Source organism: Protomyctophum bolini (assembly GCF_963924005.1).
Source record: "Protomyctophum bolini genome assembly, chromosome: 24".
Classification (NCBI taxonomy): domain Eukaryota; kingdom Metazoa; phylum Chordata; class Actinopteri; order Myctophiformes; family Myctophidae; genus Protomyctophum; species Protomyctophum bolini.
This window is the reverse complement of record NC_137885.1, coordinates 12404975-12431533: the sequence shown is the minus strand read 5'-3', so window position 1 is coordinate 12431533 and position 26559 is coordinate 12404975. Positions and strand designations below refer to the sequence as shown.

At 43.5% G+C, this 26559-nt stretch overlaps 1 protein-coding gene and 1 pseudogene across 2 annotated transcripts; one reads left to right on the top strand and one right to left on the bottom strand.

Annotated features, from left to right (window-relative positions):
* Positions 1 to 6262: 6262 nt before the first annotated feature.
* On the bottom strand, positions 6263 to 8674 carry LOC308311748 (N-alpha-acetyltransferase 20-like; annotated as a pseudogene). Its single transcript has 4 exons — positions 8536 to 8674; positions 8010 to 8160; positions 6611 to 6744; positions 6263 to 6349 (listed from the first exon to the last, which is right to left on the bottom strand). The product of its transcript is annotated as an N-alpha-acetyltransferase 20-like (transcript).
* A 7541-nt stretch (positions 8675 to 16215) lies between these two features.
* spry2 (sprouty RTK signaling antagonist 2) lies at positions 16216 to 21946 on the top strand. The gene is made up of 2 exons (XM_080758164.1): positions 16216 to 16793; positions 19556 to 21946. The coding sequence occupies exon 2, from the start codon at positions 19607 to 19609 to the stop codon at positions 20687 to 20689; it is 1083 nt and encodes a 360-aa protein (XP_080614290.1). The 5' UTR covers positions 16216 to 16793; positions 19556 to 19606; the 3' UTR covers positions 20690 to 21946.
* The last annotated feature ends 4613 nt before the right edge of the window (positions 21947 to 26559 follow it).

The following is a 26559-nucleotide window of genomic DNA, read 5'->3' as shown; positions in this document are numbered from 1 at the left end:
TTGTTTTTCCTGGCCCCGGTGCTTATAGAAGAAAACCGCTCAATGACTCCTCGCGGGGAGGAGGGGCTTTCACCTCTACTCTGATAAAGGTTATCTTGGCAATTTAGTGCCGGCGATATAGCATTATGGAGAGAGTTATGAGGCGGAAATCAAATTTTTGCTACCAGTGGCGCGGGTGAGGCAAAGCGCCGGAGTGAGGGGGGGGATCTGTACGATATGGTGCGAGGAGAACACGTGCACGGTGGTGGATAGTAACTAAGTACATTTACTCTAGTACTGCACTTAACCCATTCTGACCCGAGATCAGATTAAAGAAATGTCTTCTATACACTCTGACATTTTTCTGAAAAAACTGTTTCTATGTCAGTCGTTCTTCGATTTTTCAAAAACAGCAGGCCAAGTGGCGCGCTACGAGCTTGTAGATCTGCTATTTTTCATAATGAAGGGGTTCAAACAAGTACAATATTGAGGCTTGTATAGTTTACTTGAGTATTACCATTTTTCAATACTTCTACTTCACCATCACTAGATATCAGGTCGATGTTGTACTTTTTACTTCACTACAATTACTTGACATCTTCATTACTATTTTATACAACCATTTCAGCACTATTGGTCTTCCGATCTACAAGCTCACAACCCATCGATGTGTTGTGAGCTTGTGAATCTGCTATTTGCTAAAACGTTGATAATGTAAATATATGTTGATGACAAAGGGGCTAAATTAATTTTGCTCCTATGCCACCAAACTGTGGAACGCCCTACCAACAGTCATTAAGACATGCGGATCCCTAGACTCCTTCAAAACTGCTCTCAAAGGGCACCCATGGACGGCTGCAATTCAAAACCGGCCCCCGTAAAATTTGAATCCACCCCTTTTCCCCCCTCACTGTATATGTTTGCTTTTCCCTTTTTCCCTCCTTTATGATGATGATTTACAGTTTTTTGGCTATATAGAAGTGTATATTTCTATGTCTAAGTGTTATGATGAATTGAACAACAAGGTGGACCCTCTTGTAAACAAGTGTATAGACAGTGCTTTATTGGGTCGTCCACTCACAGTTAACAGGTTTTTGTGTTGAGCTGTGCTTGAAATGTACTGTAATTCTACAAACTGTTAATAACTACTTCAATCAATCAATTATGGTATGGCTTCTTATCGGAGTAGGCTACTGGTACACAGCACTTGTGTACGGGTGAATTAAGCAATATTACACGAGAGGTTGTGGTGGGTTAACGTGATTATTGCCACGACAGGGATGCGGTCAGGAACGAGACGGAGTCGAGTTCCGCAAGCATCACTGAAGTGGCAATAATCACGTTAACCCACACCCTCGAGTGTAATATTGCAATTCTACCACAGTTACCCTTAAAACGAAGAAAATCGCTGAAATAATATATTTTTTTAATGACAGATGTAGTCACTACGACCACAAATGGTCCAATAAACTAGCTAGCCTAGCCAACGAGTTTGCTAGCGCTCTGCGAGAACAGAGCAGCTGAATTCTTTGTTTTGATTAGGTGGTGAACAGTGCTGGTTTAACCACCGGCTAGAAGGCTGTTTCAACCAATCAGATTGCTTCCTCGAAACGACTTGTGGTAGAATGTGAGTTCATGCACACACACAAAAACTTAATTCAGTGCCATTTGTTCTGTATCACAGCTGACTAAAATCACGACATTGGACATAGAAATTGCAGTCAGCTCATTCCAGATCATATTACTGTAATCCAAACACGTGAAGAATCTCGCCAGTTTGTATGCATACGGAAATGCCCCAATCAAAGCTCACAGCTGGATAGAGAAAGACTGTACAGATGTACATCCTATTAATATATAGATCGAATATGGGATACACTGCATGGGACTAGACCACGTGCAAGGCTAGTGCAAAGCTTTGAGATTATTATTCACTGTGGTGTGGCCTTGCATGACCCCAAGTTCTATGCACATAGAACAACAATTAAATTACGGAAATAAAAGGCTGAATGCCTTTTACCAAAAAAAAAAAGGAAAAAGGGGGCGGTGGGCAGTAGCAGGAGCAGCAATAAAGTCCCATTTGAAAATATGACAGAGGCATATTTTAGCCACTTAAAGCTAAATACTCCATGCCCAGAGTATGGTCACCCAGAGGTCTGTACCTTCGACACAAATTCACCATATTCGCATAGGGGCCATCTTGCCATTAAGTTAATGAAATGCCACCCCGTTGCTGCCCCACGTTGGCCCCCACATGTCCGCCATGTGAATATGGTCCCCCAGAAAGGCTGGCCAGCGCTGAAGCCACGAGACGAATAGTGGTGAAAGCTGGGAGTGCAGGCGGGCCCCTGCATATAGCACGCGCCGCTGCATGGGGGTTTAACATCGAGCGCTCGTTTGCTCTTCCGTATTTGACCACCAAAATGTGACGGTCAAATGCGGAAGTAGAGCGTTCTTCCGGGTGCTTCAAAACGCCACTGAGCAACTTCCATTGAAATTAATAGCAATTTACATCCACAGTAGTGACGGCTGCACCCCTGAATTACATTGTTACTTCATAGCACCTTATTAATGGTGCGTAGTCGTACATAATGTCAATTCTTACACCCAAGATGCAGTATGTCACGAGGAAAACTTGAAAGGATATCAGTTTCCTTTAGGAAAGACTGATCGGCTATAGTTTTGGTGAAGACACTTGTTAGGCTGAAAAGGATTTAAGACGTGATATTGATATTATATATTGATACAAATATTATCAAATGTATTCGGGGGCATAACCCTGGACCTGCGTAAAGGCACCCCGTGGCTGGCACCCACTTTCAGAAACCTGCTTCTTGACTATTCAATAAAAAAATATATATGTGAACAAGATAAGTTGTTTATTGGCTGATACATTGCTGGTAAATTGCCCAGTCCTATAGCATTCGACACAAAGCTCACCTCCTCCTGCATTCGTCAAATCAAATGGATTTTCTCAGTATTAAATTCACATGTCACGCACAACCCTGGAGGTGTGCGAGTCTGTGAGTGTGCATGTGCGTGCGTGCGTGCATGCTAGCTGTTGCAAGGCTCATTCTGCCAAAAAAAAAAGGTTGCCATGGCAATGAGACATCTCGCTCACACCCCCACTTCCCCAGTCAGCTGAATGAGAGAAAAACCTTGATAAAAACGCTCCTCTCTGTAATTATCAAAACCGTGCCTAACAATATTGCTTTCATTCCCCCCCCCCCCCCCCCCCAACATGACACTGACGCAAAGCAGCTGCCCCTAAAAAAAACCTCAAAATGTCTCATCCAAAACCCCAACCCCAACTTGAATACATTTTCTAATTGTTAAAGCCTAATATTTTGTAACCACAAAACAACCATTTCTCTTCATGTGAGGGCCAGGGAACCTGTCTACTTCTCACTTTCTCTCATACATGTGGGGACATTTCGGCCCTCACAAGTATAGTAATACAAAGTACGGTGGTACACAAAAAGAAAACGACAAGTAGAAGGAGTATAAATTAAAGCGACTACAGGCTCCACTCAAGCCAACAGTCTCTTTCTGTTTCCACGGCCCACGAGTCTGAGCCTCATGATGGATGATCCTCAGCTCCATTACTCCCTTTCCCTCTCCCACCCGCCCACCTCCCCAGACTCACTGCACACATCACAACACTGACCCCCACTGGAGAGCTCCGGTCGCACAAGAGACACACAGCACAGTTAACCTCGCCTCACCAGGCTTTCCACCACCTCGGAGGAAAGCCTGGTCTCTGTTTCAAAAGTCTGTATATGATCCTGTAGGGATGGGTATCGTTAGGATTTTTTCGAGTCCGGTACCGATTCCGGTTCTTAACGGTTCCCTATTTCGGTTCCAAAATGATATAAAAGAGGTAAAATGTTTAACAAAAAAGCTCAATGTCAATTTTATGTATAATGAATAAATAGTGTAACATCCTCTTCCTCCTCATTCAGTTGAGCCATTTGTGGATAATATAGTAAAAAAATTAATGGTATAAACTTAAGGTCAATGGTTTTTCACAAAGCTTTTATTTTTAAGACTTTGATTTAAGACAGATGAATAGAGTATAGACCAACATCCTTCCTTTTCCCTCAATAAAAGCTCTCGTAGCCTGTAGCTTTTATTGAGAAAAAAGGAAGGAAACTTCCTTTTCCCTCAATAAAGTTGCCGCCTGTTGTTCCTGCCTGTCGACTACAAAACAATACTACAACATGACGTAACGATATCATCCGCTCCCGACAGGATCATATACCCTAAATTAAATGGTGCCCAGGCTACAGCACAGTGGTGGTGGTGTTGGGTGGGTGGGTGCCACCGAACGAGAGATAATAACGGATTAGTATGTGGGCCTATCAGTGTTGATAACCGATGCGTATCGCCCCATGTTTTAATAATAACAACGGATTAGTATGTGGGCCTATCAGTGTTGATAACCGATGCGTATCGCCCCATGTTTTGTGAAATCAGACTTTTGACACTGCAGCAGACAGAGAGCGCGGGGGGAGAGAGAGAGAGAGAGACAGAGGATAAGACAGAGACAGACAGACAGACAGACAGAGAGAGAGAGAGAGGATAAGACGGAGACAGACAGACAGACAGACAGACAGACAGAGAGAGAGAGAGAGAGAGAGAGCTTTGTCGCCTCAGTTTCGCCTTCTCGAATCTGCATGAAAACTATGATATTCACAACAATAGACATGTTCCATGGCGGCCTGCTGTATGTCATTATTGCGGTCACAACGCCTAAATGCTCTAATTGCATCCCATTATCCACGTCTCAAGTGGATATTATTATCTCACAAACGCCATAGACAGACAGACAGACAGAGAGAGATGTCTGTGTCAAACCATGTGACTTCCATTGGAAATGCATTGGGGCAAGATGTATCACACCCTTTGTATACATCTAGCATGCATCAATGTTGTATGCTAGATCGAAAGGTGTGAGTCGGGCCTATTCTGTCCAAAGCGAGGCTCACCTCTGACACAGCAACTCCGAAAGCCCCGACTGTAAAGATGGCCTATTGATTCCTTCATCTCCACTCCAAGCTGTCCGGGCCAGGCGTGCTGCAGATCCCCTCTGCAGAGAGGTCCAATATGGAGGCCGTCTGGTGGGAAGTCTGTTTTTATAGAGGAGTAGTAGAGACAGACATGATACATGCGGTATACAAATGTAATGCTAGGTACTTTATTGTATATGAAATAGCAATAGCCAATCTACAAGCTCACAACGTGATATGACGCATTGTGAGCTTACTGCAGTCTAGATTTGACTGAGGGGGAGTGTAAAGTTGCCCGAACGGCCAAGGCTCCAAGAATCGACAGTCCAAGAATGTAGATCTTTTTGGTATTTTATTTACCTCAAAACACAGAGTGACCGACCCAGGCTGGATTTGACTGTGCAGGCAAAAATAATACTTCACGAATAAAGACTTACAATACACTTTCAAATAACAGAAAGTAAGAAAACACTTGACAACTCAACTAAGGAAAAACAACAAAACAAGAACTTAAGAAACTGAAAACAGGCTATGCCTTCCTGGCCCTGCCAGCTCTCCCCTGGAGTTGTCTCCTTTGTTAGTCTCAAGCTAAACTGATTCCCTCCCAAACATTTCCACAAGCCTCCCTTATGTACCAGGTGAGACCCCACCCACAATTAGTAATTGGACCAATCTACTCAAACCAGGTTAACCATGACCCCTGAGTTAGACCAACTATACAATTACACATTTAGAGTCTGAATGTTTTCCAAGGCATCACATCACACAAAACAATTACAATAGAATTAGGCAACACAGATATGGGTATATGATGCTACACATGGCCACCCCTCCAAGGAGCTTGTCAGCTTGATGACAGTCAATTAATGGAAGCATCTGTGCAGTGTGTTTGTCATGACCAGTTTTATATTGTGGAGTCTTCTAGTGTCTATAGGGCACGGGTTTCCCCGTGACATTTTGCCGTTTGATTTTTCTTTTGTGAATATCTACAATGGAGCTGGAGGTTTTGAGCAATAAAAACCACCAAAAAGCATCGCTGACTGTTTTTGGAGCCTTGGCCCTCGGGCAACTTCACATGTGGTGTCAAACCATGTGACTTCCATTGGAAATGCATTGGGGCAAGATGTATCACACCCTTTGTATACATCTAGCATGCATCAATGTTGTATGCTAGATCGAAAGGTGTGAGTCGGGCCTATTCTGTCCAAAGCGAGGCTCACCTCTGACACAGCAACTCCGAAAGCCCCGACTGTAAAGATGGCCTATTGATTCCTTCATCTCCACTCCAAGCTGTCCGGGCCAGGCGTGCTGCAGATCCCCTCTGCAGAGAGGTCCAATATGGAGGCCGTCTGGTGGGACGTCTGTTTTTATAGAGGAGTAGTAGAGACAGACATGATACATGCGGTATACAAATGTAATGCTAGGTACGCCATAGAGAGACAGACAGACAGACAGACAGACAGAGAGAGATGTCTGTGTCAAACCATGTGACTTCCATTGGAAATGCATTGGGGCAAGATGTATCACACCCTTTATATACATCTAGCATGCATCAATGTTGTATGCTAGATCGAAAGGTGTGAGTCGGGCCTATTCTGTCCAAAGCGAGGCTCACCTCTGACACAGCAACTCCGAAAGCCCCGACTGTAAAGATGGCCTATTGATTCCTTCATCTCCGCTCCAAGCTGTCCGGGCCAGGCGTGCTGCAGATCCCCTCTGCAGAGAGGTCCAATATGGAGGCCGTCTGGTGGGAAGTCTGTTTTTATAGAAGAGTAGTAGAGACAGACATGATACATGCGGTATACAAATGTAATGCTAGGTACTTTATTGTATATGAAATAGCAATAGCCAATCTACAAGCTCACAACGTGATATGACGCATTGTGAGCTTACTGCAGTCTAGATTTGACTGAGGGGGAGAAAAATAAATAAAAAAATAAACCCTCCAGCTCACTCCTCCAGATCATATTACTGTAAACAAAAACATGTGAAGAGTCTCGTAATGCATACAGTGAAGCACCAATCAAAGCTCTCACAGCTGGATACAGAAACACTATATACTTCATATTAATATATTAATTGAATACTGGCTACGCTGTGTGAAACTAGACCGCATGCATGGCTAACGCACTGCTTTAACCACTTCAATCTTCTGTTCTTTTTTTGGTCAAACATCTTCGCCGAAATTAGCCGCACAACAAGCTCATAATGCGGTACGTTAGCCAATGTGGACTGGCTATTTTTGCCAATTTGTTTCGTCTATTTTTGTAGAAAATAATTGTAAATTTGCGATGAAAATCCTTCAATCTGGTGCACTTTGAAATCAAAATTAAGAGGTTAGATCTATAAAGAACTACACACATCATATTATATTATCATCATCTTTACTGTGCTATTGCCATCAATTAAATCAACCAACTGCAAACCATTTCACCTGTGGGCAGTGGGCCACAGGTGTATTGATTGCATAATGCAATTTGCAACTATTCTGTTGCGTCTTGTGTGAGATCTTAATTTAAAACTGTTTTTTGGATTGAATTGTAACAGCTGAAATCAATAATAAATCAGTATTCCGATATTGACCTGCGGGCCGCATTAAGTGAAGGTGGGGGCCACATGTAGCCCCCAGGCCGCCAGTTGATATTAACCTGCAGGTCGCATTAGGCCGCCATGTATGGGATAAAGGATTCATAAAGATAAAAAAAAACTTCTCCCTGTGATGTGGCCCCCTCAGTGGTTGTGGCCCTAAGCGACCGCTTACCGGTATATTGCTTATGCCTAGAACCGGCCCTGCCTGGGGGTATATTAGAGTAATGTTAAAGATGGAGTGCCATGATTTACCCTAAAACACCACCAATCTTATGGGGGTCCCTGGCACAATCTTTTCAAATGGGGGTCTGCGGTCAAATTCATATCAACGTGGGGGTCCTTATAGAGTGTTTAAGGGGTCCTTGAATAAAAATGTGTGAAAACCACTGGTTTGGTCTTGACACGGGTCTATGTAGTTGAATATCATCTTACCGTAGGCGTCCTCGTCTGGCTCTCCGTTGCTTGCAGAGTAGTACTCTATAACAGTCCTGTAGACGCTGTAGCCTAGCTGCTTGTACCGTACATGTTCACTGCCACCTGGTTGGACACTCGCACAAACAGGTCCACAAAGAAGCCGCCCTTTCTAAACGGCAGGAAGACATAATGAAACAGTTTAAACTTTGTATCTTTTCGTAAATGAATGCCCTAATTGATCAATGATCATACTCTGCATCACACCAAAAGTAGCAGATCCACAAACTTGAAACATAACGCGAAGCGACACGTTTTGAGCTTGTCGATCTGCTACTTTTGAATTATAAAAAGTAACAGTTTTGGACACACAAGGTTTCCAGAGTCCAGACATTATCATTGATGTATGCAGTACTAATGTCATGAATAACATTATAACATTTGTCACTTAGGTAAGGTCAATTTTGTTGCATTTGTACATTCTCAGAGTGAAATTAACTCTGGATATTTTCAGTGTTACCAGCATTACATCATAATTTCTACATACCTTTCTGAGATTTCCTCCAGCATCTCCATGAGTTTGGCAGCCAGGCCCAGTCTCCTGAACTCTGGGGCCACAGAACAGAGAGGGCCGTGACGTGGCTATGCCACTCCTCTCTCGCCACCGATCCCTCCGCCTTCCCCATGACTGCACAGAAAAACCAACCATGCTGTTAGCCACTTTAAACCTGACCACCCTAAAACATGATCATCAGGTCTTATTGTTATAAAAGGAGGAAGAAGTTTTTCAAAAAAAGTGTACAGTATTTGTTAAAAATAAAATGTCGTTTTTATGTGGGCACCTGTGGATAATGAATTGCCCTGTGACTGACATTTGATGTTACACTGTCCCACTGACTGTAAAATAGTATGGTTCTGGCCCCGCCAGAGTTTAGATAGTAAAACTGCTCTCAGCTAGCGTTGGTAGATAAGAAGTGTTTTGTTTCCATTTGCCATAACACCCCGCTTCTGTGTTTCTGCCCTTGAAGTTAGTATTCGCTCTAACAGACTGGTAAACTGCACTCAATGATGTTATGCCCTGTCCCCCAGTTCCACTAACTGATATTGCATGTCCGGACTATCTCTGCCCCGTGAGATAGTTCCTGTATGCAATATTCGTGACGTCTTGCATTATCCGTCCATTTGTAAACAAATATGTTTTTTGACCTTGTTGTTCAACACATTTTCCGGTGTATTGATTACGGTATACTATATTAACCATGTTCAAATTGGACATGGTCAGAGATCCTTGTGGAAACGCTGTCCGGATTACATGCCTTATTCTCTCCCGGTACAATGGTAAATATATCTGATTGAACCTCCTTCTAGCTCTGCTTGTCTGAAATTGTCTTCCTTGTGTCCGTCAATTCATTCTAAGGTATTTTGGTTAACTCTGTTATACTCTGACTTTTACTCATTATAGTTCAAAAGGTTTTTATAACCATTTCTGTAAAGTTACAAGCCTTCTGCTTCTATTCCAGTGAGGAGTATTTTATTGTCCAAAAGTATTTATACAGTTCAGGTGTTCCGGAGCTCCAAGCTCCCGGTTATCGAAGCTTTTCCTTATTTATCATAGTCTTTATTTTAATACAGTCCTTTCAAGTATAATGGTAGAAATATTCCCATCAGCACCCCCACCAGTTCATTAAGTATGCCTGGTTTGCCTGCTGTAGGGTTAGTTGTATGAAAAGGGGGGAGGGGGTTAGGGGAGGGGCTGATAATGTGATGTGACTATATTATATTTTCATTGGCATGTTTGACTGTCAAGGGTTCAGCCCTAAATACAAAGGGAATACATCATTGCACATAAAAACGACTCCAGGAAGTACCCTACTGTCACCTCATAGAGACAGAGTCATAGACACATGATCAACAACTGGAAAAATACAAACATTTTGGCACTCCACCTTTAACTCCATAGACACATTAAAAACAGAAAAGGTACAAAAACCACGTCTTTAAGGAAATAAATGTGACTCAGGAAAGTGTACTTTCAACACATTGCATCACACAGATTACCGTTTGCCTGTGACTCTTTGTGTTACAGCCGAAATGCAATTTAATTATTGCCTGCCCAAAAAAATATCGTGGGCAGAGAATTAACGTGTTTGGAGACAGTGGACGACAAAACTAGATGTGTGTGCGACTGTGTGTGTGTGTGTGTGTGTGTGTGTGTGTGTGTGTGTGTACGTCAAGTTGTCAGAAGAAGAAGTGCAATATAAACATATCGTCATTGTTGTGTAAATACTGTGCACTGCTAAACGTTACACAAGCCGACTAACAAATAGATCTACTAACCATCAAGGCAAGGGCAACCGGTCAAGTTTAGTCCACTCATTAAAAGACTCCCTCCTTGGCTGGCGCAGAACTGCAACCCTTGGCGTTTTCATCTGCCAGTGTTTTCCTGAGAAGTTCCAGTCCAATATCCATCATACAGTAGCCTTGCCAATTCTTTGCAGTTTGCACTGAAAAGTAATTTAATTTTGAACTGATATAGGCCTATTAATACCACCATCTGGGCATATCATAATAGGAATTGAGAAATTCGTATTTCTTGGCCAAAGATAATGCGTGTGGCACTGTGGGGTAACCAACTCGGGGCTTGATTACAATCACTGAATCACCTCACCTGTTAGTTTTATGTAGCCTAATTTGTAGACTGCAGTTATGCTGAATGCCTGTTTTTATTCCATCTGTGTCGCCCTCAAGTGGACAACATTTATATTGCAGGCAGATGTGTCAGTGTCACTGTAAATCTAGTTTTACTATTTTAATAGCGTTTCATTTGACACGAATCTGAAGTGAACTCTGATCAGAGTCAGACAAACCTACCAACACCATAATATAACACATACACAAGATAATTGCTAAAGAGATTGTTTAGATCAATTACAATGAATACACAAGCGCAATACATAGAAATAAGGAATGTAATTTTGATTGTTTAAATCCTGGAGATGGATGTGTGGAGTAGAGCTTTTTTATGTTGTTATTATAATTTGTTACTAGCCTTCACCACCATTTCCTCATTTCTGACTTCAAGTAGGCCTACCCAATTTACCCGACTACAACATTTTGCCTTGAAAACTCAATGTACACACACACACACACACACACACACACACACACACACACACACACACACACAATATATATATACAGTAGTAGTAGTAGTACATATGTAAATAGATAAACAAAACATGTAATACATATTCTAGTGCCCCCAGGAGCCCTCAGGAGCTAACACACACACACACACACACACACACACACACACACACACACACACACACACCTGCATATCTTTGCCTAATTTGCCTGGCAAATTTTTATATACCTCCCAACCCCTTACTGTGCTGGTGGATTCCACAGCCACAAGCTCAGGGCAGGATTCATGATGTGGTTAATGGTTATATGAATCTATTTATATAGGCCTGAAAATATGTCCTTCTTATTCCTGACAGTTTTCTGAAATACCTATGTTTTCTGTATCAGTGGTGGTGCTCAATATTTCATGTCAAGGACCCCAAACATGATATGTAATTTGCCACTGACCCCCCCATCTGAAAAAAAATATTCCAGGAACCTCTCAGAACTTCAGAAGCCAAGATTCTATAGTTAAAAAACGTTCACTCTGAAAGAATATATATTCAAAGATTTGCGCCACATTTTCCAAGATTTTTCAAAACATAGACCTACAAGCTCCAAAGCTCGTAGCGTGGCAATTGGAGCTTATAGATGCTATTTTTCTATAGCTAGAGTATAACATAATGCTTTAAACACCAAAAGGGATTCCCGCCCAGGCCAGAATGAGTTAAAGTGTTTTGAAATAATGTATTGAATTCATCACAATGTAGCCTGTGTAACAGGTGCAGGCATAGTACGGTAAATTGAACGGGACAGCTCAGTGTTGTAACCTGTTGCTGTGAATATAAATCTGTACATATAATGTATACAGTGTGCTGCATGCATATTAATATTGATGATGGAGGTTTTACAGCTAGGCCCTTAAATTCTTGGGGCATATACTTCCATATACTGTTGCTGGAGAGAGACGGACAGTCACATCTCACAATTACACTGTGGTTCTATTTTTGCTTGGTGGTGATGTTGTGTTCCATCATCATAGATGTGCGAGTGCTACCCTATTTGCATAATGACCATAAAGTCAGCCGTTTCTGACGACATCAGGGATCCCAGTATGTTAGTTGGTACTGCACACAACGTACATGCAATGTACAATTGTGTACATCAATAGCAGACCCTACACCTATAACTTAAGCTCATAATGAAACTGTTCTCTGCTGTTTATGAATAAACGTTCTCATATTTCTGCAGAATATCATTCTACGTTTGGTCAAATGTTCTTCTACTACTCCAGGATAAGGTTACCATCTTTCTTGCTGTTAATAAACAGCAAGGACATCTTTCCAGAGTGTTCATTTTATTTGTTTTTTTAATAGAAACACTCAGTTGAGTGCTTCCGCCCCCCCTCAATAACACTTGAGTGTGGTTGTTAGGCTGTTTTGAGTGGATTGAGGTAAATAAATAAAGGGGGCGAAATACACAGAACTAGATATCGCTGCAACATGGTGTAGTAGGGTATATGAAGAGTCCAAGGACACAAACAATATCAATATCAGTGATTATTGCTGCCAGTGGGATTGACTTATGCATCATTTAGTATAGTTCAATGTGCAGAGGTCCAGAAAGGTGTCATGCAGTAGATTGTGGTATAGACATATTTTCAAATCTCCACCATAATGTTGAGTTATCACAATGTTGATCTCAACAACCTGAATAATTCACTTGGAGTAGGAGTACACAGTGAAACTGTGTAGCTCTCCAAAATAGACTACTTCAGACTATACATGTAAAGGGAAAAAAGGAGGGGATTTAAGTATAGACCCCAGAGAACCGGGGCGGTCAGGGGAATTTAATATAATCTGATCGACATTTGGATTTGACTTTAATGAAGTCAAATCCTAATGTCGATCAGATTATGCCAAAATATCAAGGACGGGTCCCAGAAATAGGAGCATTGTCCTGATTTCTTTTGTGGGCTAGAAAATTAGACAAATGAACCAATATTTGATATTTCTTCAGAAACAAACTGGGGAAAAAAAACCCTGACCCCGGCCAACTACACATATAGGGTACGAAGCGTAGAACTCAGAGGGAGGTGAATTCAGTACAGCCAAGATCAAAGTTAATTTCTTTATCTTTGTATTACTTGCGCAAGCAGAGTGCGCAAGTATTGTGGTCGTGCTGGTACGAATGTGCGTATGCTCGGAGGTATATATATATATATACTGATGTTGATGGTGACGTAATTAAGATATGTTTCAATGTCGGGTTATAACTGACGATATAACTGGCGATGTACAGCCAGTTATAACCAGACTTAAGCATTTAATTTCAATGTTTTACAGTTCGTAGCAGTCGACAGTACTTGCGCACTCTGCTTGCGCACTAGTAGGCCATGTATGGCCTACTAGTGTGCAACGCGCAAGTAGGCACTCGACAGAGTGCAGTTCTAGTCTTTTTTAGTGAGGTTCATTTCTGGGCTGACGGCGGTGACCGCTCTGTGAGGTCGTTGGCCAGACAGCCCTAATTGATCTGTCTGGGATTGATTGATCAGACACTCTATTACCACAATTAAAGAAAGAGAGAGTGAAGGAGACAGTCAGAGAGACAGGGTGAATGATGAACGGGGGGCAGAGGAGAGAGAAAGAGTTATCTGACTTGATATGGCATGGCACGGCCGTGCTTTCATCACAGAACGCTCAGCTCTTCCAAAATCTGAGATTAAAGATCCTTTATTGTTACATCCTTTGTGTGTGTGTGTGTGTGTGTGTGTGTGTGTGTGTGTGTGTGTGTGTGTGTGTGTGTGTGTGTGTGTGTGTGTGTGTGTGTGTGTGCGCGTGCGTGTGTGCGTCTGTTCACAGTTCTACAAAGCATACTCTTCTCACCGATCTCACGTAGTCACTCACTAATTGCTTTTGCTTTTTAAAAAGCTTAAACTTGGCGTATAGGCTTTCCATAATCTCATTCCTATCTCCCTCATCTCCAGTGCGGCTCTGAAAGGTTTTGAGGCTCTATCTATTCTATTCCCTCTCTATCACACACAAATACACACTTGCCTTTTGCGCATAAGGCCAAACACAAGCACACATACCTCTTTAAAAGTGAAGCTCTGGGACATACAATGAGGAGAGGTTATCTCAGTACACGGAAGCTGAAAAAGTTCCACATTCCAAAATCGCATACAGCTTTTCAGGGTTTTATGGGAGGTTTTAAGTTAATAAAACGGACCGACCTCCGGGAATAAGCTTCCAATCACGCCTCTGTCCTATGCTTTCACTGATCTTGCTCTGATTGTGACCCTGATTGTGATGTTGGCTGATGTTTTAGCTTTTTTCTGTGATGTTTGTTTGGTGTTTATTACTTTCCTTATAATATGATTTCCTGATCTTTAGTTTATATATTTGTGTCTCTAAAAGTTCTGATGAATTGAAAACGGTGGACCCTCTGTTGCAAACAAGTGTATAATGCTGTTTTTATACTGACTTGTGCTGTCGTTTGAAATGTACCCATTCTGCATATAGAAGAAGTTATTTCACACAGTATTACTGTGAAATAACTTTTTAGATCAATCAATGCGCGTGTGCGTGTCGTGCCATATGCTTGCCATGTGTGTGCGTGCGCATCTGTGTGTCAGTACTAGATGGGTGAGCAGGATCAGACTTGAGTAAATCAGATGATCCTATAAAACTTTCAAACACGGAGCCAGACAAACAGTTCACCCGAATGACCCGGTTGTACTATGAACCCCCCATCATGCCATGCACGAAGAGATATTGCTCGGTTTTAAAGTAGGCTACAGATAAGCATTATATGCAGTGGTGGGAAAAGTACTCAATTGTTTTACTTAAGTAAAAGTACCAATACTGCAATTTAGAACTACTTTGTTACAAGTAAAAGTACGGAATTAAAATGTACTTGAGTAGAAGTACAAAAGTATCAGTATCAAAATGTACTTAAAAGTACTAAAAGTAAAAGTAGCCATTATGCAGAATGTGCCATTTCACAAGTTCAAAATGTTCAAAATCTATTGAAAATAGCAGATCTACAATTTTCATAACTCATAAACACTCATTGGCCTAAAAACGGCCAAATGTGCTGACATACCGGTACTCAACATTTCTAACATAAAACGTTGGTGTGGTGTATAGCCTGCCTAGCCTACCCATGCCTGCATGCTTCACATTCTGGCAAGTGGACTATTTTACACAGACACAGAACATTGTGGTCAATATGATCCATCATGCACTGATGTGGTGTTCAGTGGCCATGCCAGGGTTTTGGGAACAATGAAATATATTATTATAAATAGGCTACTGAACTTCTAGAGCGCTCTAGTAACCGCTGCAGTAGACTGTCCATTATTCATAATAACGGCAGCCTGCAATATCAGCTGAACTCCCACAAGAGGGAGCTGCTTCACAAAATATTCACTATGACTTTGGACATTGTTCAAGTCAGTTCTCAACATGCGTGGTGAAGCCTGTTTATTGTTAGTTTTGTTTCCTTGGATGTTTTATGTTCGCTTTCAAATTAACAAACGAGTTCATGATCATCATATGGTTCCTCGTCGCATGCACACACACACACGCGCGCAAACACACACGCGCGCGTACGTTTGTACATTTGTTAGGCTAATGCCATTGTGTTATAATGCTGACATTCACATGCACACATATATTATATTCTGCATACATGGCATGAGAACGAAGAACTGTGGCAGCCATCTTCAAGTTCAGTGCAATTTCTGAACAGTCCTGCTGGTGCCATCAACAGCCTAATAGATAATATGAATAGCCAGCCTAAAAAACTCTGAGTGTCCATTTAACTCCGAGGGGGTTCAAATAATGGGTCCATGTTTTTTTTCTTTAGAGGGGGGGGGGGGGGTAAACGAGGACTGAGAATTCTCCCAGTGCGCTGCAGGCCAGGCCTGGCCTATATGGAATAATTAATACCGCCATCATGGGTGTGAATGGGTGCTTTTCTAGGCCAGCCAATGGGGGCGCACCGGATGCATGATATCCGCTGTAACAACAAGCGCTCTGTCCCCCCCCCCCCCCCCCCTCCCTAACCCCCTCCCTCCTCGCTTGACGCCATTTACAGCCCGAGAGCCTAATCCCAACCTCCTCTCCGGAAAGAAAGGGGGGAAGAAGAGGAGGAAAAAAGGAGAAAAAAAAGAAAGAAAAAAAAAACACGAGAAGAGAGAGAAAAAAAGTATTTGGGACCCCAGTAAAGAGTTGCTGCTTCGGACAAAATACCTTGAATTGAAACCACAAGAACTGAATGCTGCGCTGCGTTGTGTGCATGTGTTTTTTCTTTTCTTTTCTTTTTGTCGCTGGAAAGACATGCCGATCGTCCCCGTTTTGGGTCGCATGCAGAGACAAAAAGTGGAGCCAAACTCTTCTTTAGTGTCCCAGACGCGGCGGTGATTGATGGCTTTGCGTCTGTTTTCTTCATGCCCACATGTTTCTTGTCGCGCACGAATCGAATGGGATCTTATATGCGTATCGCTTCCTATAATGAAGTTATAACAGCATCAGTTGGAAACTTTCTCAATGGATCTTACGGATGGGTTTCCTGATTGATTTTGCGTTGGAATAATATAGGATTTGTCTGCTGTTTGGAACTTTTGGATTTATTTGACCTAAAAAAAAGGGGGTCTACAGAAGTGTTGAGAGCACGGTAAGCCCCGTTTTATATAAGCTGGTAATAACTTTAGTAATAACTGTTTGGGAGACATTGATCGAGGCGATCGATCGGTCCATCCACATTATCCAGAATATACTATAGGCAGTATGCTAGCCTACTATGAAAGAAAGTTGTGATCGTTGCAGATCTGCAGCAAACACAATCGCTGCAGATGATCCGTTCAATCGAGGCCACACATGTAGCGAGCAGCACACCTTATAGTTATAGGCGAAATATCATATTTGTCCTCGTTTATAAAGATTGCGCTTTTTTTTCTCCCACAGTGTAGGTTAACTGGAGGTCGGGCCTATACACGTTCTACGTGTAAATATGCCAGTGTTAAAACGTAGGCATTTATTTGTTGTTAAATAAACACTGGTGTATTTACACTAGGCTACAGACAAATCCGCTCAGATTGTGGCACACTACGGCTTATTTGACTTTTTTGGCCTCGGGGCTTTTGAGATTAAATATTAATTATACGCTGAGAGAGACCGCACGGAGTTGTGGTATTATTAATTATTATCGTGTAGCCTACTAAACTATTGGGTGTCTTGTTTCCTGCTGCTCGGGGGCACGTTGGTTGGCCTGGCCTGCTATATGATTTCTAGGCTAGTTAATTGCGTCCAAATTACATGTAACCCTCGGTCAAATACATGTGCACACATCCGTTCCTTATCTCGACTCTCACGCACGCGTGGCACATTGTGGTTGTGCAATGGCTACAAATCCTGCTGCAAACGCACGCACACACACACACGCGGGGAAGGGAATGGGGGGGAAAAGCAACAACAGTAGCCTATGGCTATTTCCTTAAAGAAACCTATATACTGGCCTATTTTAGTTAAGGCTCTGTGTGAATTGACTGTGTCAAACTCATGTCAAGGACCACAACATTATGTCTTATTTGGGCGTGGAGTGCAGGACCCCCATCTGAAAATATGTTGCCCCTCATCCCAAAAAGATTTGTTTTGTTAAAATGTTCAAATAATATATATATATATATATTTTTAAAGGTTTTTGAGTTGTGAGTTTGTGGATCTGCTATTTCCCATGCAGCCAATATAAAAATAGGGGTTAAGTGGTTGATTTTAGCACATTTAGCTGAGGACCCCCCCCCCCCCCCATAAAGGAACCCTAGGGGTCCCCGGACCCCACTTTGAGAACCACTATACCATTGTAAAGAATTAAGCCTCTTGACGGTCCACCCACCAACATGTTCTCTTTCAAGTGTGCAAACCTCATCTCCTCTTTGTCACAATGGAGAAGGTCGCGCTGGAAGCCATTTGTCATGCAAAAGTAAAACTATTTTAAACAGGGGTAGGGGCCTATATACCCCCCCCCCCCCCAAAGCTGGCATTTGAAAGCTAATTAGTGCTGGGAAGGGTCATTTAGACTTTTTAGAGCACTGCCTGGCTGCTACATTCATGTAAGTGCGATGTGCATATATGGCAGCCCATTTTTTTCAATAGGTTAGGGGTTGATGCGAGACGACAGCGTATAGCGGTTAGTCTTTTTAAATGTCACCTTTGTGGGCTTGTGTTATACACTGCATGGCTATGACTGGTTCTCAGACCACATGCAGTCAGCTTGGCACAACATGGGCAGAGAGAGAGAGAGAGAGAGAGAGAACCCCTGGCTTAAAGTTATGTCATGCAATTGGAATGCCATGCAGAAACTGCTATACATATATGTTTGAAGATATACCTCATTTTTTTGTAATGTGTCATAGATAAGATTAAGATATTTGCGCATACGTGCATTTCAATTGTCTACTCTAAACTTCCAAAGAAGCCATCGTGCAATGCGTGTTACAGCGAGTTTCTCAACTTCCCGTTTAAGTGTTTGGGGCAAGATTGTGAAAATCCCCATGCAGCGTGTAAGTCAGGTCACACAGGCAACACACAAGTCGGGTAGTTTTGCCAGCGACTATGATTTAATTTGTATCATATTCCAACATTGCAACAACCGCACTGACTACACACAGTCACACATGGCTGGCCGATGGCGTAAAGCAATGCTATAAAAGGTGCCACAGTGTTCCGCAGGCATCGGGTTTCGTCATTACATGTTTCAGACAGATGTTTCAACCCTGTCAGATCTCTCCAAGAGACATTTGCTAATCGTTCTCATTGCCTCAGTGATGTGCCAAGACGTGCCATCTGTGCAGAGAGAGCGTTTCTCTGTGCCCAGGAGCTCAGATGTGTGGTGGTGGTGGTGGTGTGGGTCGACATGGACACTTGACAACAGCAGATCTATAGGCGCTATACCATCTTGTAGATCTGCTGTTGTGAAGTGGTTCCTCAAACGCGTTATAGCTTGAGACCCTATAAAAGACCCCATGTTTGCCCGGCGATCCAAATCGAATCGCTATGCTTCTAAAATAAACTTATTTATGGAAACGATCGCATTTTATTTTATGTGTGAAATACGTTTTAATACTTTAATTTTAATTTTGATTGTTTTCAATTGATGAAATGTGTAAAATAAATATTTAAAAATAATCTAGGCCTAATGTAATCGTTTTTAAAGGTATAGGAAACGGGAAAAAAGAGGGATATTTATTCGCGACCCATAAAAATTGGCACACGACACCAAACAAACCCATGTAGTGTTTGGGAAGTGCTTTACATATAAGTTAGGCCCCATGGTGATCATCAGCCATGATTTGCATTGGCATACATCACACCCTGACTCACACCTGATTTGCATGGTGCCAGAGACTCATATACATGTGTCCCTGTTTCCCCCGGCAGGACTTCAGATGTGTCCGATGCCATCCAGAAGAACGGCCCTTCAGTCCCAAGATGGAGTTCAGCAGTCCGAACGACGGGGGAGGAGGATACCACGGGGGGCGCTCGTCGTCGCCATTGACCAGCTTGCTGAGCAGCAGCACGTCAGCGCGGCATGACAATGGGAGGCCGCAGCCCCGGCCTGCCCCGGCCCTGCAGGACGGCCAGCCAGACCCTGCGTCGTCCAACGCGGGGCAGCCTCCCTCCTCCGTCCCTCCGGCGGTGGTGGTGCTCTCCCTAGACCAAATTCGGGTGAACAGGTGCAGCAATGAATACACGGACGGGCCCGCGGTGGCGCAGCGCTCTCCCGCCGGCGCCCAGCAGCGTGGTCAACGGAAGAGTGACCCCGCCACGTCCCCCGTGGCGCCGAGGACTACAAACGAGCGTCAGGAGACCCCGGAGGAGCGGCCCAACAACGTCCGTAACCTGCTTCCGGCGGCCCCGCGGGGGGGCGGCACTGGAGGAGTACTCTCGCGCTCCAGGGACGGCTCGCCGCGTTCCTCCGGCACCGAGGACTCCCAGGGCGGCGGCGTCACCTCGGGCCAGGGACTCCCGAGTGGCCCCGGTGAACAGATAATCAGAACCCAGCCCAAGCACGCCGAGCTGAGCCCGGACGAGCTGAAGCCCCTGAACGACGCGACCGCCGAGGTCGTGGTCAGGCCGGGCGGCGGCGGCGGCACTCACCACCTCGCCAACCAGTGCGAGGACTGCGGCCGGTGCCGCTGCGCGGACTGCGTGCGGCCGCGCGCGCTGCCCTCCTGCTGGCTGTGCGGCCGCCGCTGCGTGTGCTCGGCCGACGCGGCGGTGGACTACGGGACGTGCGCGTGCTGCGTCAAGGGGCTCTTCTACCACTGCTCCAGCGACGACGAGGACACGTGCGCCGACAAGCCCTTCTCGTGCGCGCAGTCGCACTGCTGCGTGCGCTGGGCCGCCGTGTCGCTGCTGGCCCTCGTCCTCCCCTGCCTCCTCTGCTACCTCCCGGCCAAAGGTTGCCTGGCCGCGTGCCAGAGCTGCTACAACCGCGCCGCCCGGCCAGGGTGCAGGTGCAAGGGCGCCGCCGCGGGCGTCCACCGCCAGGCCTCTGACAAGCCTGCTTAACCCATTCTGACCTCCTGAGATCAGATTCTAAAAAATGTCTTCTACATCCTGACAGTTTTCCATTCTGACCTGAGATCAGATTCTAAAAAAATGTCAGTCGCTCTTTGATTTTTCAAAAATAGCAGACCTACAAGCTTGTAGATCTGCTATTTTTCAATAGCTAAAGCATAACATGATGCTAACACCAAAATGGGTTCCCGTTCAGAGTTAAGAGGAAAAGAAGAATGCTTGGGGCCGACACAGACGGGGGGAAAACTATTGACTCCAAAAGTTATTTGATCAATGTCAGGCCTTATAGGTTCATGGTTTGGGAAGTTGGAATGTTGATCTGGAGATCAATTGCAGCGCCGGTGTCTTTTGTTTTATTCTGACATATAAACGGATTATGGCAAAGATCATAGGTGGACTCGTGCGGTCGCCTATTTTAAAGCGCTGGTCTAAGAGGGGGCCCGTAAACTTGAAAGGTAAACCAAACCAAGTGTTACCACGGTTTTTATTCATTCTGTATGAAAGCTACCATTGAGCTACTGCTTTGGCCAGGTCATTGTTGTCACAGGAGGACTCCCCACACACATTGTGTCTGTCGCTATACCCGGCTACCCTAAAACGGATAGCCCCATTTTTAACATTTAATACAAATTATATGCTTACGGAGAGACTCGTACTACTAACTGTATGTAAAATAGTAATTTGAAAAACAAACAAAAAAGTATGTACATTAGAAAATGAGTTTCTGAGAGATGTTTTATTTTTGTATATATATAATACTTCAACTGTGAAAACATTTTTTTTTCTGCCACACCACAGGCACCTTGATAAATCCACACATATATGTGATCTATATACAGTACTTTACATGTATACAATGTTGTACATTCACTGGAATGTCTATCAATCATTTTTGTGTAATTTACAAAGGGCAAAAAAAATCCTATTCCTTCTACTTGTAAAATTGTACAGTGACCTTTATCAGAAAGTCTTTATTTTCTAATTTCAACATTGTTTAGTGTAAAGTTTAAAAAAAACAAAAACAAAATCTATATTTATTTGAAGGTTTATTATTTTATAATGAAAATAAATATATATTTATTTTGAGAAAGCCTGGTTTATGCGCCGCCCCGCTGGGCTGTTGTGTGGCTTGTTGCTGCAGACAGCTGGGGGTGGCCTTGTTAAGACTGTCACAGCTGGATGAATAGTTCACTATGAATTAGAAGACAAATATATTAACGTTTGAAATTAAACCACCTCCAAGTCTGACCGTTTCTTTTTTTTTCCCTCCCACCCCCTTTTCCTGTTTATTTCTGCATACCAGGGTTTGCTATGTCCAATGCTTTGGGACAGCATCTATATTTAACCATTATGGCTGAGGTCATTGAAGAACTCGTTCCTATCATGTAAGGGCTGGTGAACCTTTCAAGGCTTATATCTCACAATGAACAGTGGGAAAGTAGCCAATTGAAAAGCTTGTATAGGTCGCGTAACAACACGTGAGCTTGTAGACCTGCTATTTTCACACAAAACAAACCCAAAATGTACCGTTTTTTTTGACCATTCCTGAGTATCTTTGCACAATAATGGCATAGTCCCCCAGTGTATTCTCTCAGAAAACAATGCAGCATGGGGGCAGAGTTTTAATTTAATTTAATGTTTTACACTACAGAAATGCTCTTTTTGTCATGTATTTTGTGAGAAACATTGGCTTTGGTAAAATCCCAGTAGGGCAGGGGAGGCAGAAAGAGGTTCTATCGGAGCAGGAGGTAGCTTGTTGGTGAGCTTCTCCAGTTCCGTAAAGAAGGCCCCACTGGTTCTGTCTGAAACCAGATCACCACCACACGCACTTTACAGACAACACCAGCCTTTTCATATCGCACGGTTTTTGCCATTTAAGCCTGACTTAACTCAGCTAAAGCACGGAAGGGGGGGGACTTCAAAAGTGTGCACGGAGAACCCCCCCCCCACCCCTCCCCCATCTCTTTATAATCGTATAATAACTCGAGCGCTGCTCGTGTTTTTGCAAGAATGTAAAGTGCATTCAACTAAGCCTGTTATTACACCCCTGGATCAGTTTCAAGTTCATTTTATACGCGTTCCTTAGACTTCAGCAGATACCAGGAACGTTTTTTTTTTTTTACATGTTCTCTCTGTCTCTCTCTCTCTCTCTCTGTCTCTCTCTCTCACTCTTTTTGTTATCAAAGGTTTGTTCAGGAATTCCTGGGTTTTGAATGTCGCTGCAGGCGAGGCGGTATGAAACATAAGCCCTGACACTTGCTGACAGCATGCGGACGTGTTTGCAGCGCGGTATGCGTTCGCGGCCCGTGATTGACACGCCGAGGCCCAACCTGCACTCACTTGTTTGTTATTCATCTCCGGCTGCGTTCTGAGTGACGGCTCAGCTTTTTCAGCCCCGGCTGATCAACTTTCACCTATATCACACTTTGTGTTGAAGGAGCCAAGAGGGGAAACACGAGGGGGTCGGAATAGGAATCCCATTAAGCCTCGAGTTACACTTTTGTCGTGCGTCGGCGGGTGTCGCGCGGCGTCGGAAACAGGCGATTCCAGAGTGTTAATAGATTGTGTGCCACTTCCGTCCGTTGCGCGATGCCGTCGTGCGGCAGTAAGAGCTGAGAGAGAGAGAGAGAGAGACAGAAGAGTGAGTTGATCTTGTGTGTGATTTAATATTTTTTTCATTCTACTTGCAGGGCCTGCAGTCCGTCCCCGCCCCCCTCCTTTCTGTCTCCCCTCTCTTTTATTGTCTCACATGTTGAATGAAGAGAGAGCAAGAGAGAGAGAGAGAGAGAGAGAGAGAGAGACAGAAAGGCAGTTGGGGGGGGGCTGGTTGGTTGTTAGGAAGAGGGAAAAACCTGAACGGGTTAAAAGCATCACTTTGAATGACAAAGACCCAACAGTTTACCCCGTATTCAGACCCGGCGTGCATTCATCCTGTTTTCAATGGTCCACAGGAGTGTGTGTGTGTGGGGGGGGGGGGGGGGGGGGACCTCCTCTCAACTACCTGCTCCCTACTTGGTATTCCAGCAGGGAGAAGAACCGGGTTGGGTTGTCTTGTTGTGGGAGGGGATGTACTATAACTAAATGATATAAAATCCTAGAAGAAGGGGTTGGCATTTTTCACAAAAGTCAATCTAGTTCTGCAATCTGCATGTATGGGCTTGAGGGGGATCAAATAAAAACGTACACATGCAACCAAACGGTCCCATAATCAGCACTGTATGACAATGTATGCGCCAGCTTTACAACATATCCCGTTATACACAGAATAGAGTTAAGTGGTGTAAAGTAAGTACAATTACTCAAGTACAATTTTGAGGCATTTTTTTAAACTTTACTAGAGTATTTCTACTAGAGTATTTATAATATTTGCCTCTCAGAGGCAAATATTGTACTTTTACTACACTACAATTATTTGAAAACTTTAGATACTATAGGCCTACTATAGTTCGTTTTGTAGATTTGTTTTGTTATTACAAAACATTTACACATTTAACATTCAAAAAGATTTTGTGACATTTTCTAAATATAAAAACATGTGAAATGGCAATGGGGCATTCATCATGAGTACTTTCTACTTGTTGTACTTTAAGTACATTTTCATACCAATACGTGTATACTTTTACTCAAGGAAATTTTGAATTCCTGACTTTTACTTATAACAGTATTTCTACATTACTTTTCCACCACTGATTTAAAGTGTTCTATAGATATATCTACGGTAAATGACAGAGCGGTTGCGCAAAGACCCGCCCGGCAGCACTAATGCAATTTATTTGTGCATATTATATATATATATATTATTTATATATATATAAAGTATTTTTTGTTGAATTACTGAATGACAATGTTGTATAAGTCAACAGTATGTATGTCCATAAAATCAGCAAGCAATACACTAGTTCTTTCTTTCTTTCATTTTATTATTATATTTTCACAATCTGATACAACACCTAATAGCCTAATAATATATATGTAATAATAATATAATAATTGTGATAATTCGTGCGACAGATGTATGCATATGGGTTTCAAACTAGTGTGTTTAAGAAGAAGATGATGAGGTAATATAATTGTGCACTTTTGCTTGCTCTGTCCAACCCCCTGTTTCCCCCTCAGGTCAATTGAGTTTCCCCAGCGCTTTGTTTACAAGACCTTATACAAATGTTGGTATTCACAGTAAAAACAAGAAAAATTAAGAAAGGAAAAGGATAGAAAATGGTTTTTTGGGGGGTAATGTGTTCTGTACATGCGTTCAAAGCAAAAAAGAAAGAAAGAAAATCTAAATTTGGACCGTAAAAGGCTCAATATATGTAAGTATATCTCACATAAATGCGTGCGTGCGTGCGAGCGAGCGCGCGCACACACACACACACACACACACACACACACACACACACACACACACACACACAAAAGTGAGATACTCAGAGAGAGAGCAAGCATGCAGGGCAGGAGGAAACGTAAGTAACACAAGAATGTGCAACAAGGGCTGTGCAGTGAGTGCACCAGGCAGTCCCAGCAGCAGCAGTGACTTGGCAGCGGAGAGGGGGGAGGGGGAACGAGGAGAAGGGGGGGGGGGTCTCTTCTCTTTGTTGGTTTTAGCCATGCCCCCCCCCCTGCGGTTCAGCACGGGAGGCGGGGGGGCTGTGGGGGGGCTGAGCGGGCCTATTCACCCTGCTCACCAAGGCAGAACGCGGCACAGGAAGACAGGAAGGAAGCGAGGGCTATTCTTCATTGGAAGCATTGTCTCGTCTGTCTGACCGCTGGGCTTAAGCAATCAAACAGTGCCGTGTGTGTGTGTGTGTGTGTGTGTGTACAGTGCACGCGTGTGTGTGTGCGTGTCTGCGTGTGTGTACATGTATTGCTATGCTTGTGAGGGCCAAATTATGTCATATAGGCTATATAGGCCTAGTCGAGTTTGAGAAATAGACATATGTGAGGGCAAATGTCCTGCCCCTCACAAAAAAAGTTTAAAAAAAAAAGTTTTTATGGTTATAAAAAGCTTTACAGAGTTTATATTAGGGTTAGAGATGTGACTGTGATTCATATTTGTAATGTGTGCCAGTGTCATTTTCGGCTAGTATCGGCTTACATAACCATTTATATAACAGTTTGCATAGTAATACAAACGTGTGTGTGTGTGTGTGTGTGTGTGTGTGTGTGTCCGTATATGTGTGTGTGTGTGTGTGTGTGTGTGTGTAAGAGAAAGAGAGAGATCGGACTTTAGAGCAGTTGAAGGGGTCCGGAGGGAGAGCGTGCGCGTGCGTGTGCATGTGCTGTGTGTGTGTGTGTGTGTGTGTGTGTGTGTGTGTGTGTGTGCGTGTGTGTGCGTGCGTAAACTGGTACAACACATCGTTGTAAAGTAGGCCTGCACACACAGTGCACGTACATGCTGTTTTAAAGGGGCTCCACATTCTGATAGTAATCATTGCTATAGGCCCAGGGTGTTTGCTCAGCAACAGGTGTAATCATTCAGTTATCAGTAATCATTGCTATAGGGTGTTTGTTCAGCAACAGGGGTCTCCCCGTCTGCTACACGTACGTTCATGGGACTGTAGAGGGGCACAACATCTGCAAAACAGTGACAAATAAAGCAATAAGCCACGAGAGGTCTCAGGTTACCGGGTATTTTACAAGGGAGGGAGGCGTAGGCAGGCCCGACGTTCGGCCCGAAAAACTGTGTTTGTTGTCATGATTTGCCACAACTCGAGTTGGCTTTATACGAGGCTTAAAAGGTCTTTCAATAAATATAAATACTTTTTGAAATGGCTATGAGGAAAATTAACAGAGAATCATGTCCTAGTCCCTGGTAGGGGGCGGGACTGCAACGCTTTATATTACTCAATTATTGGAGAGGCAAA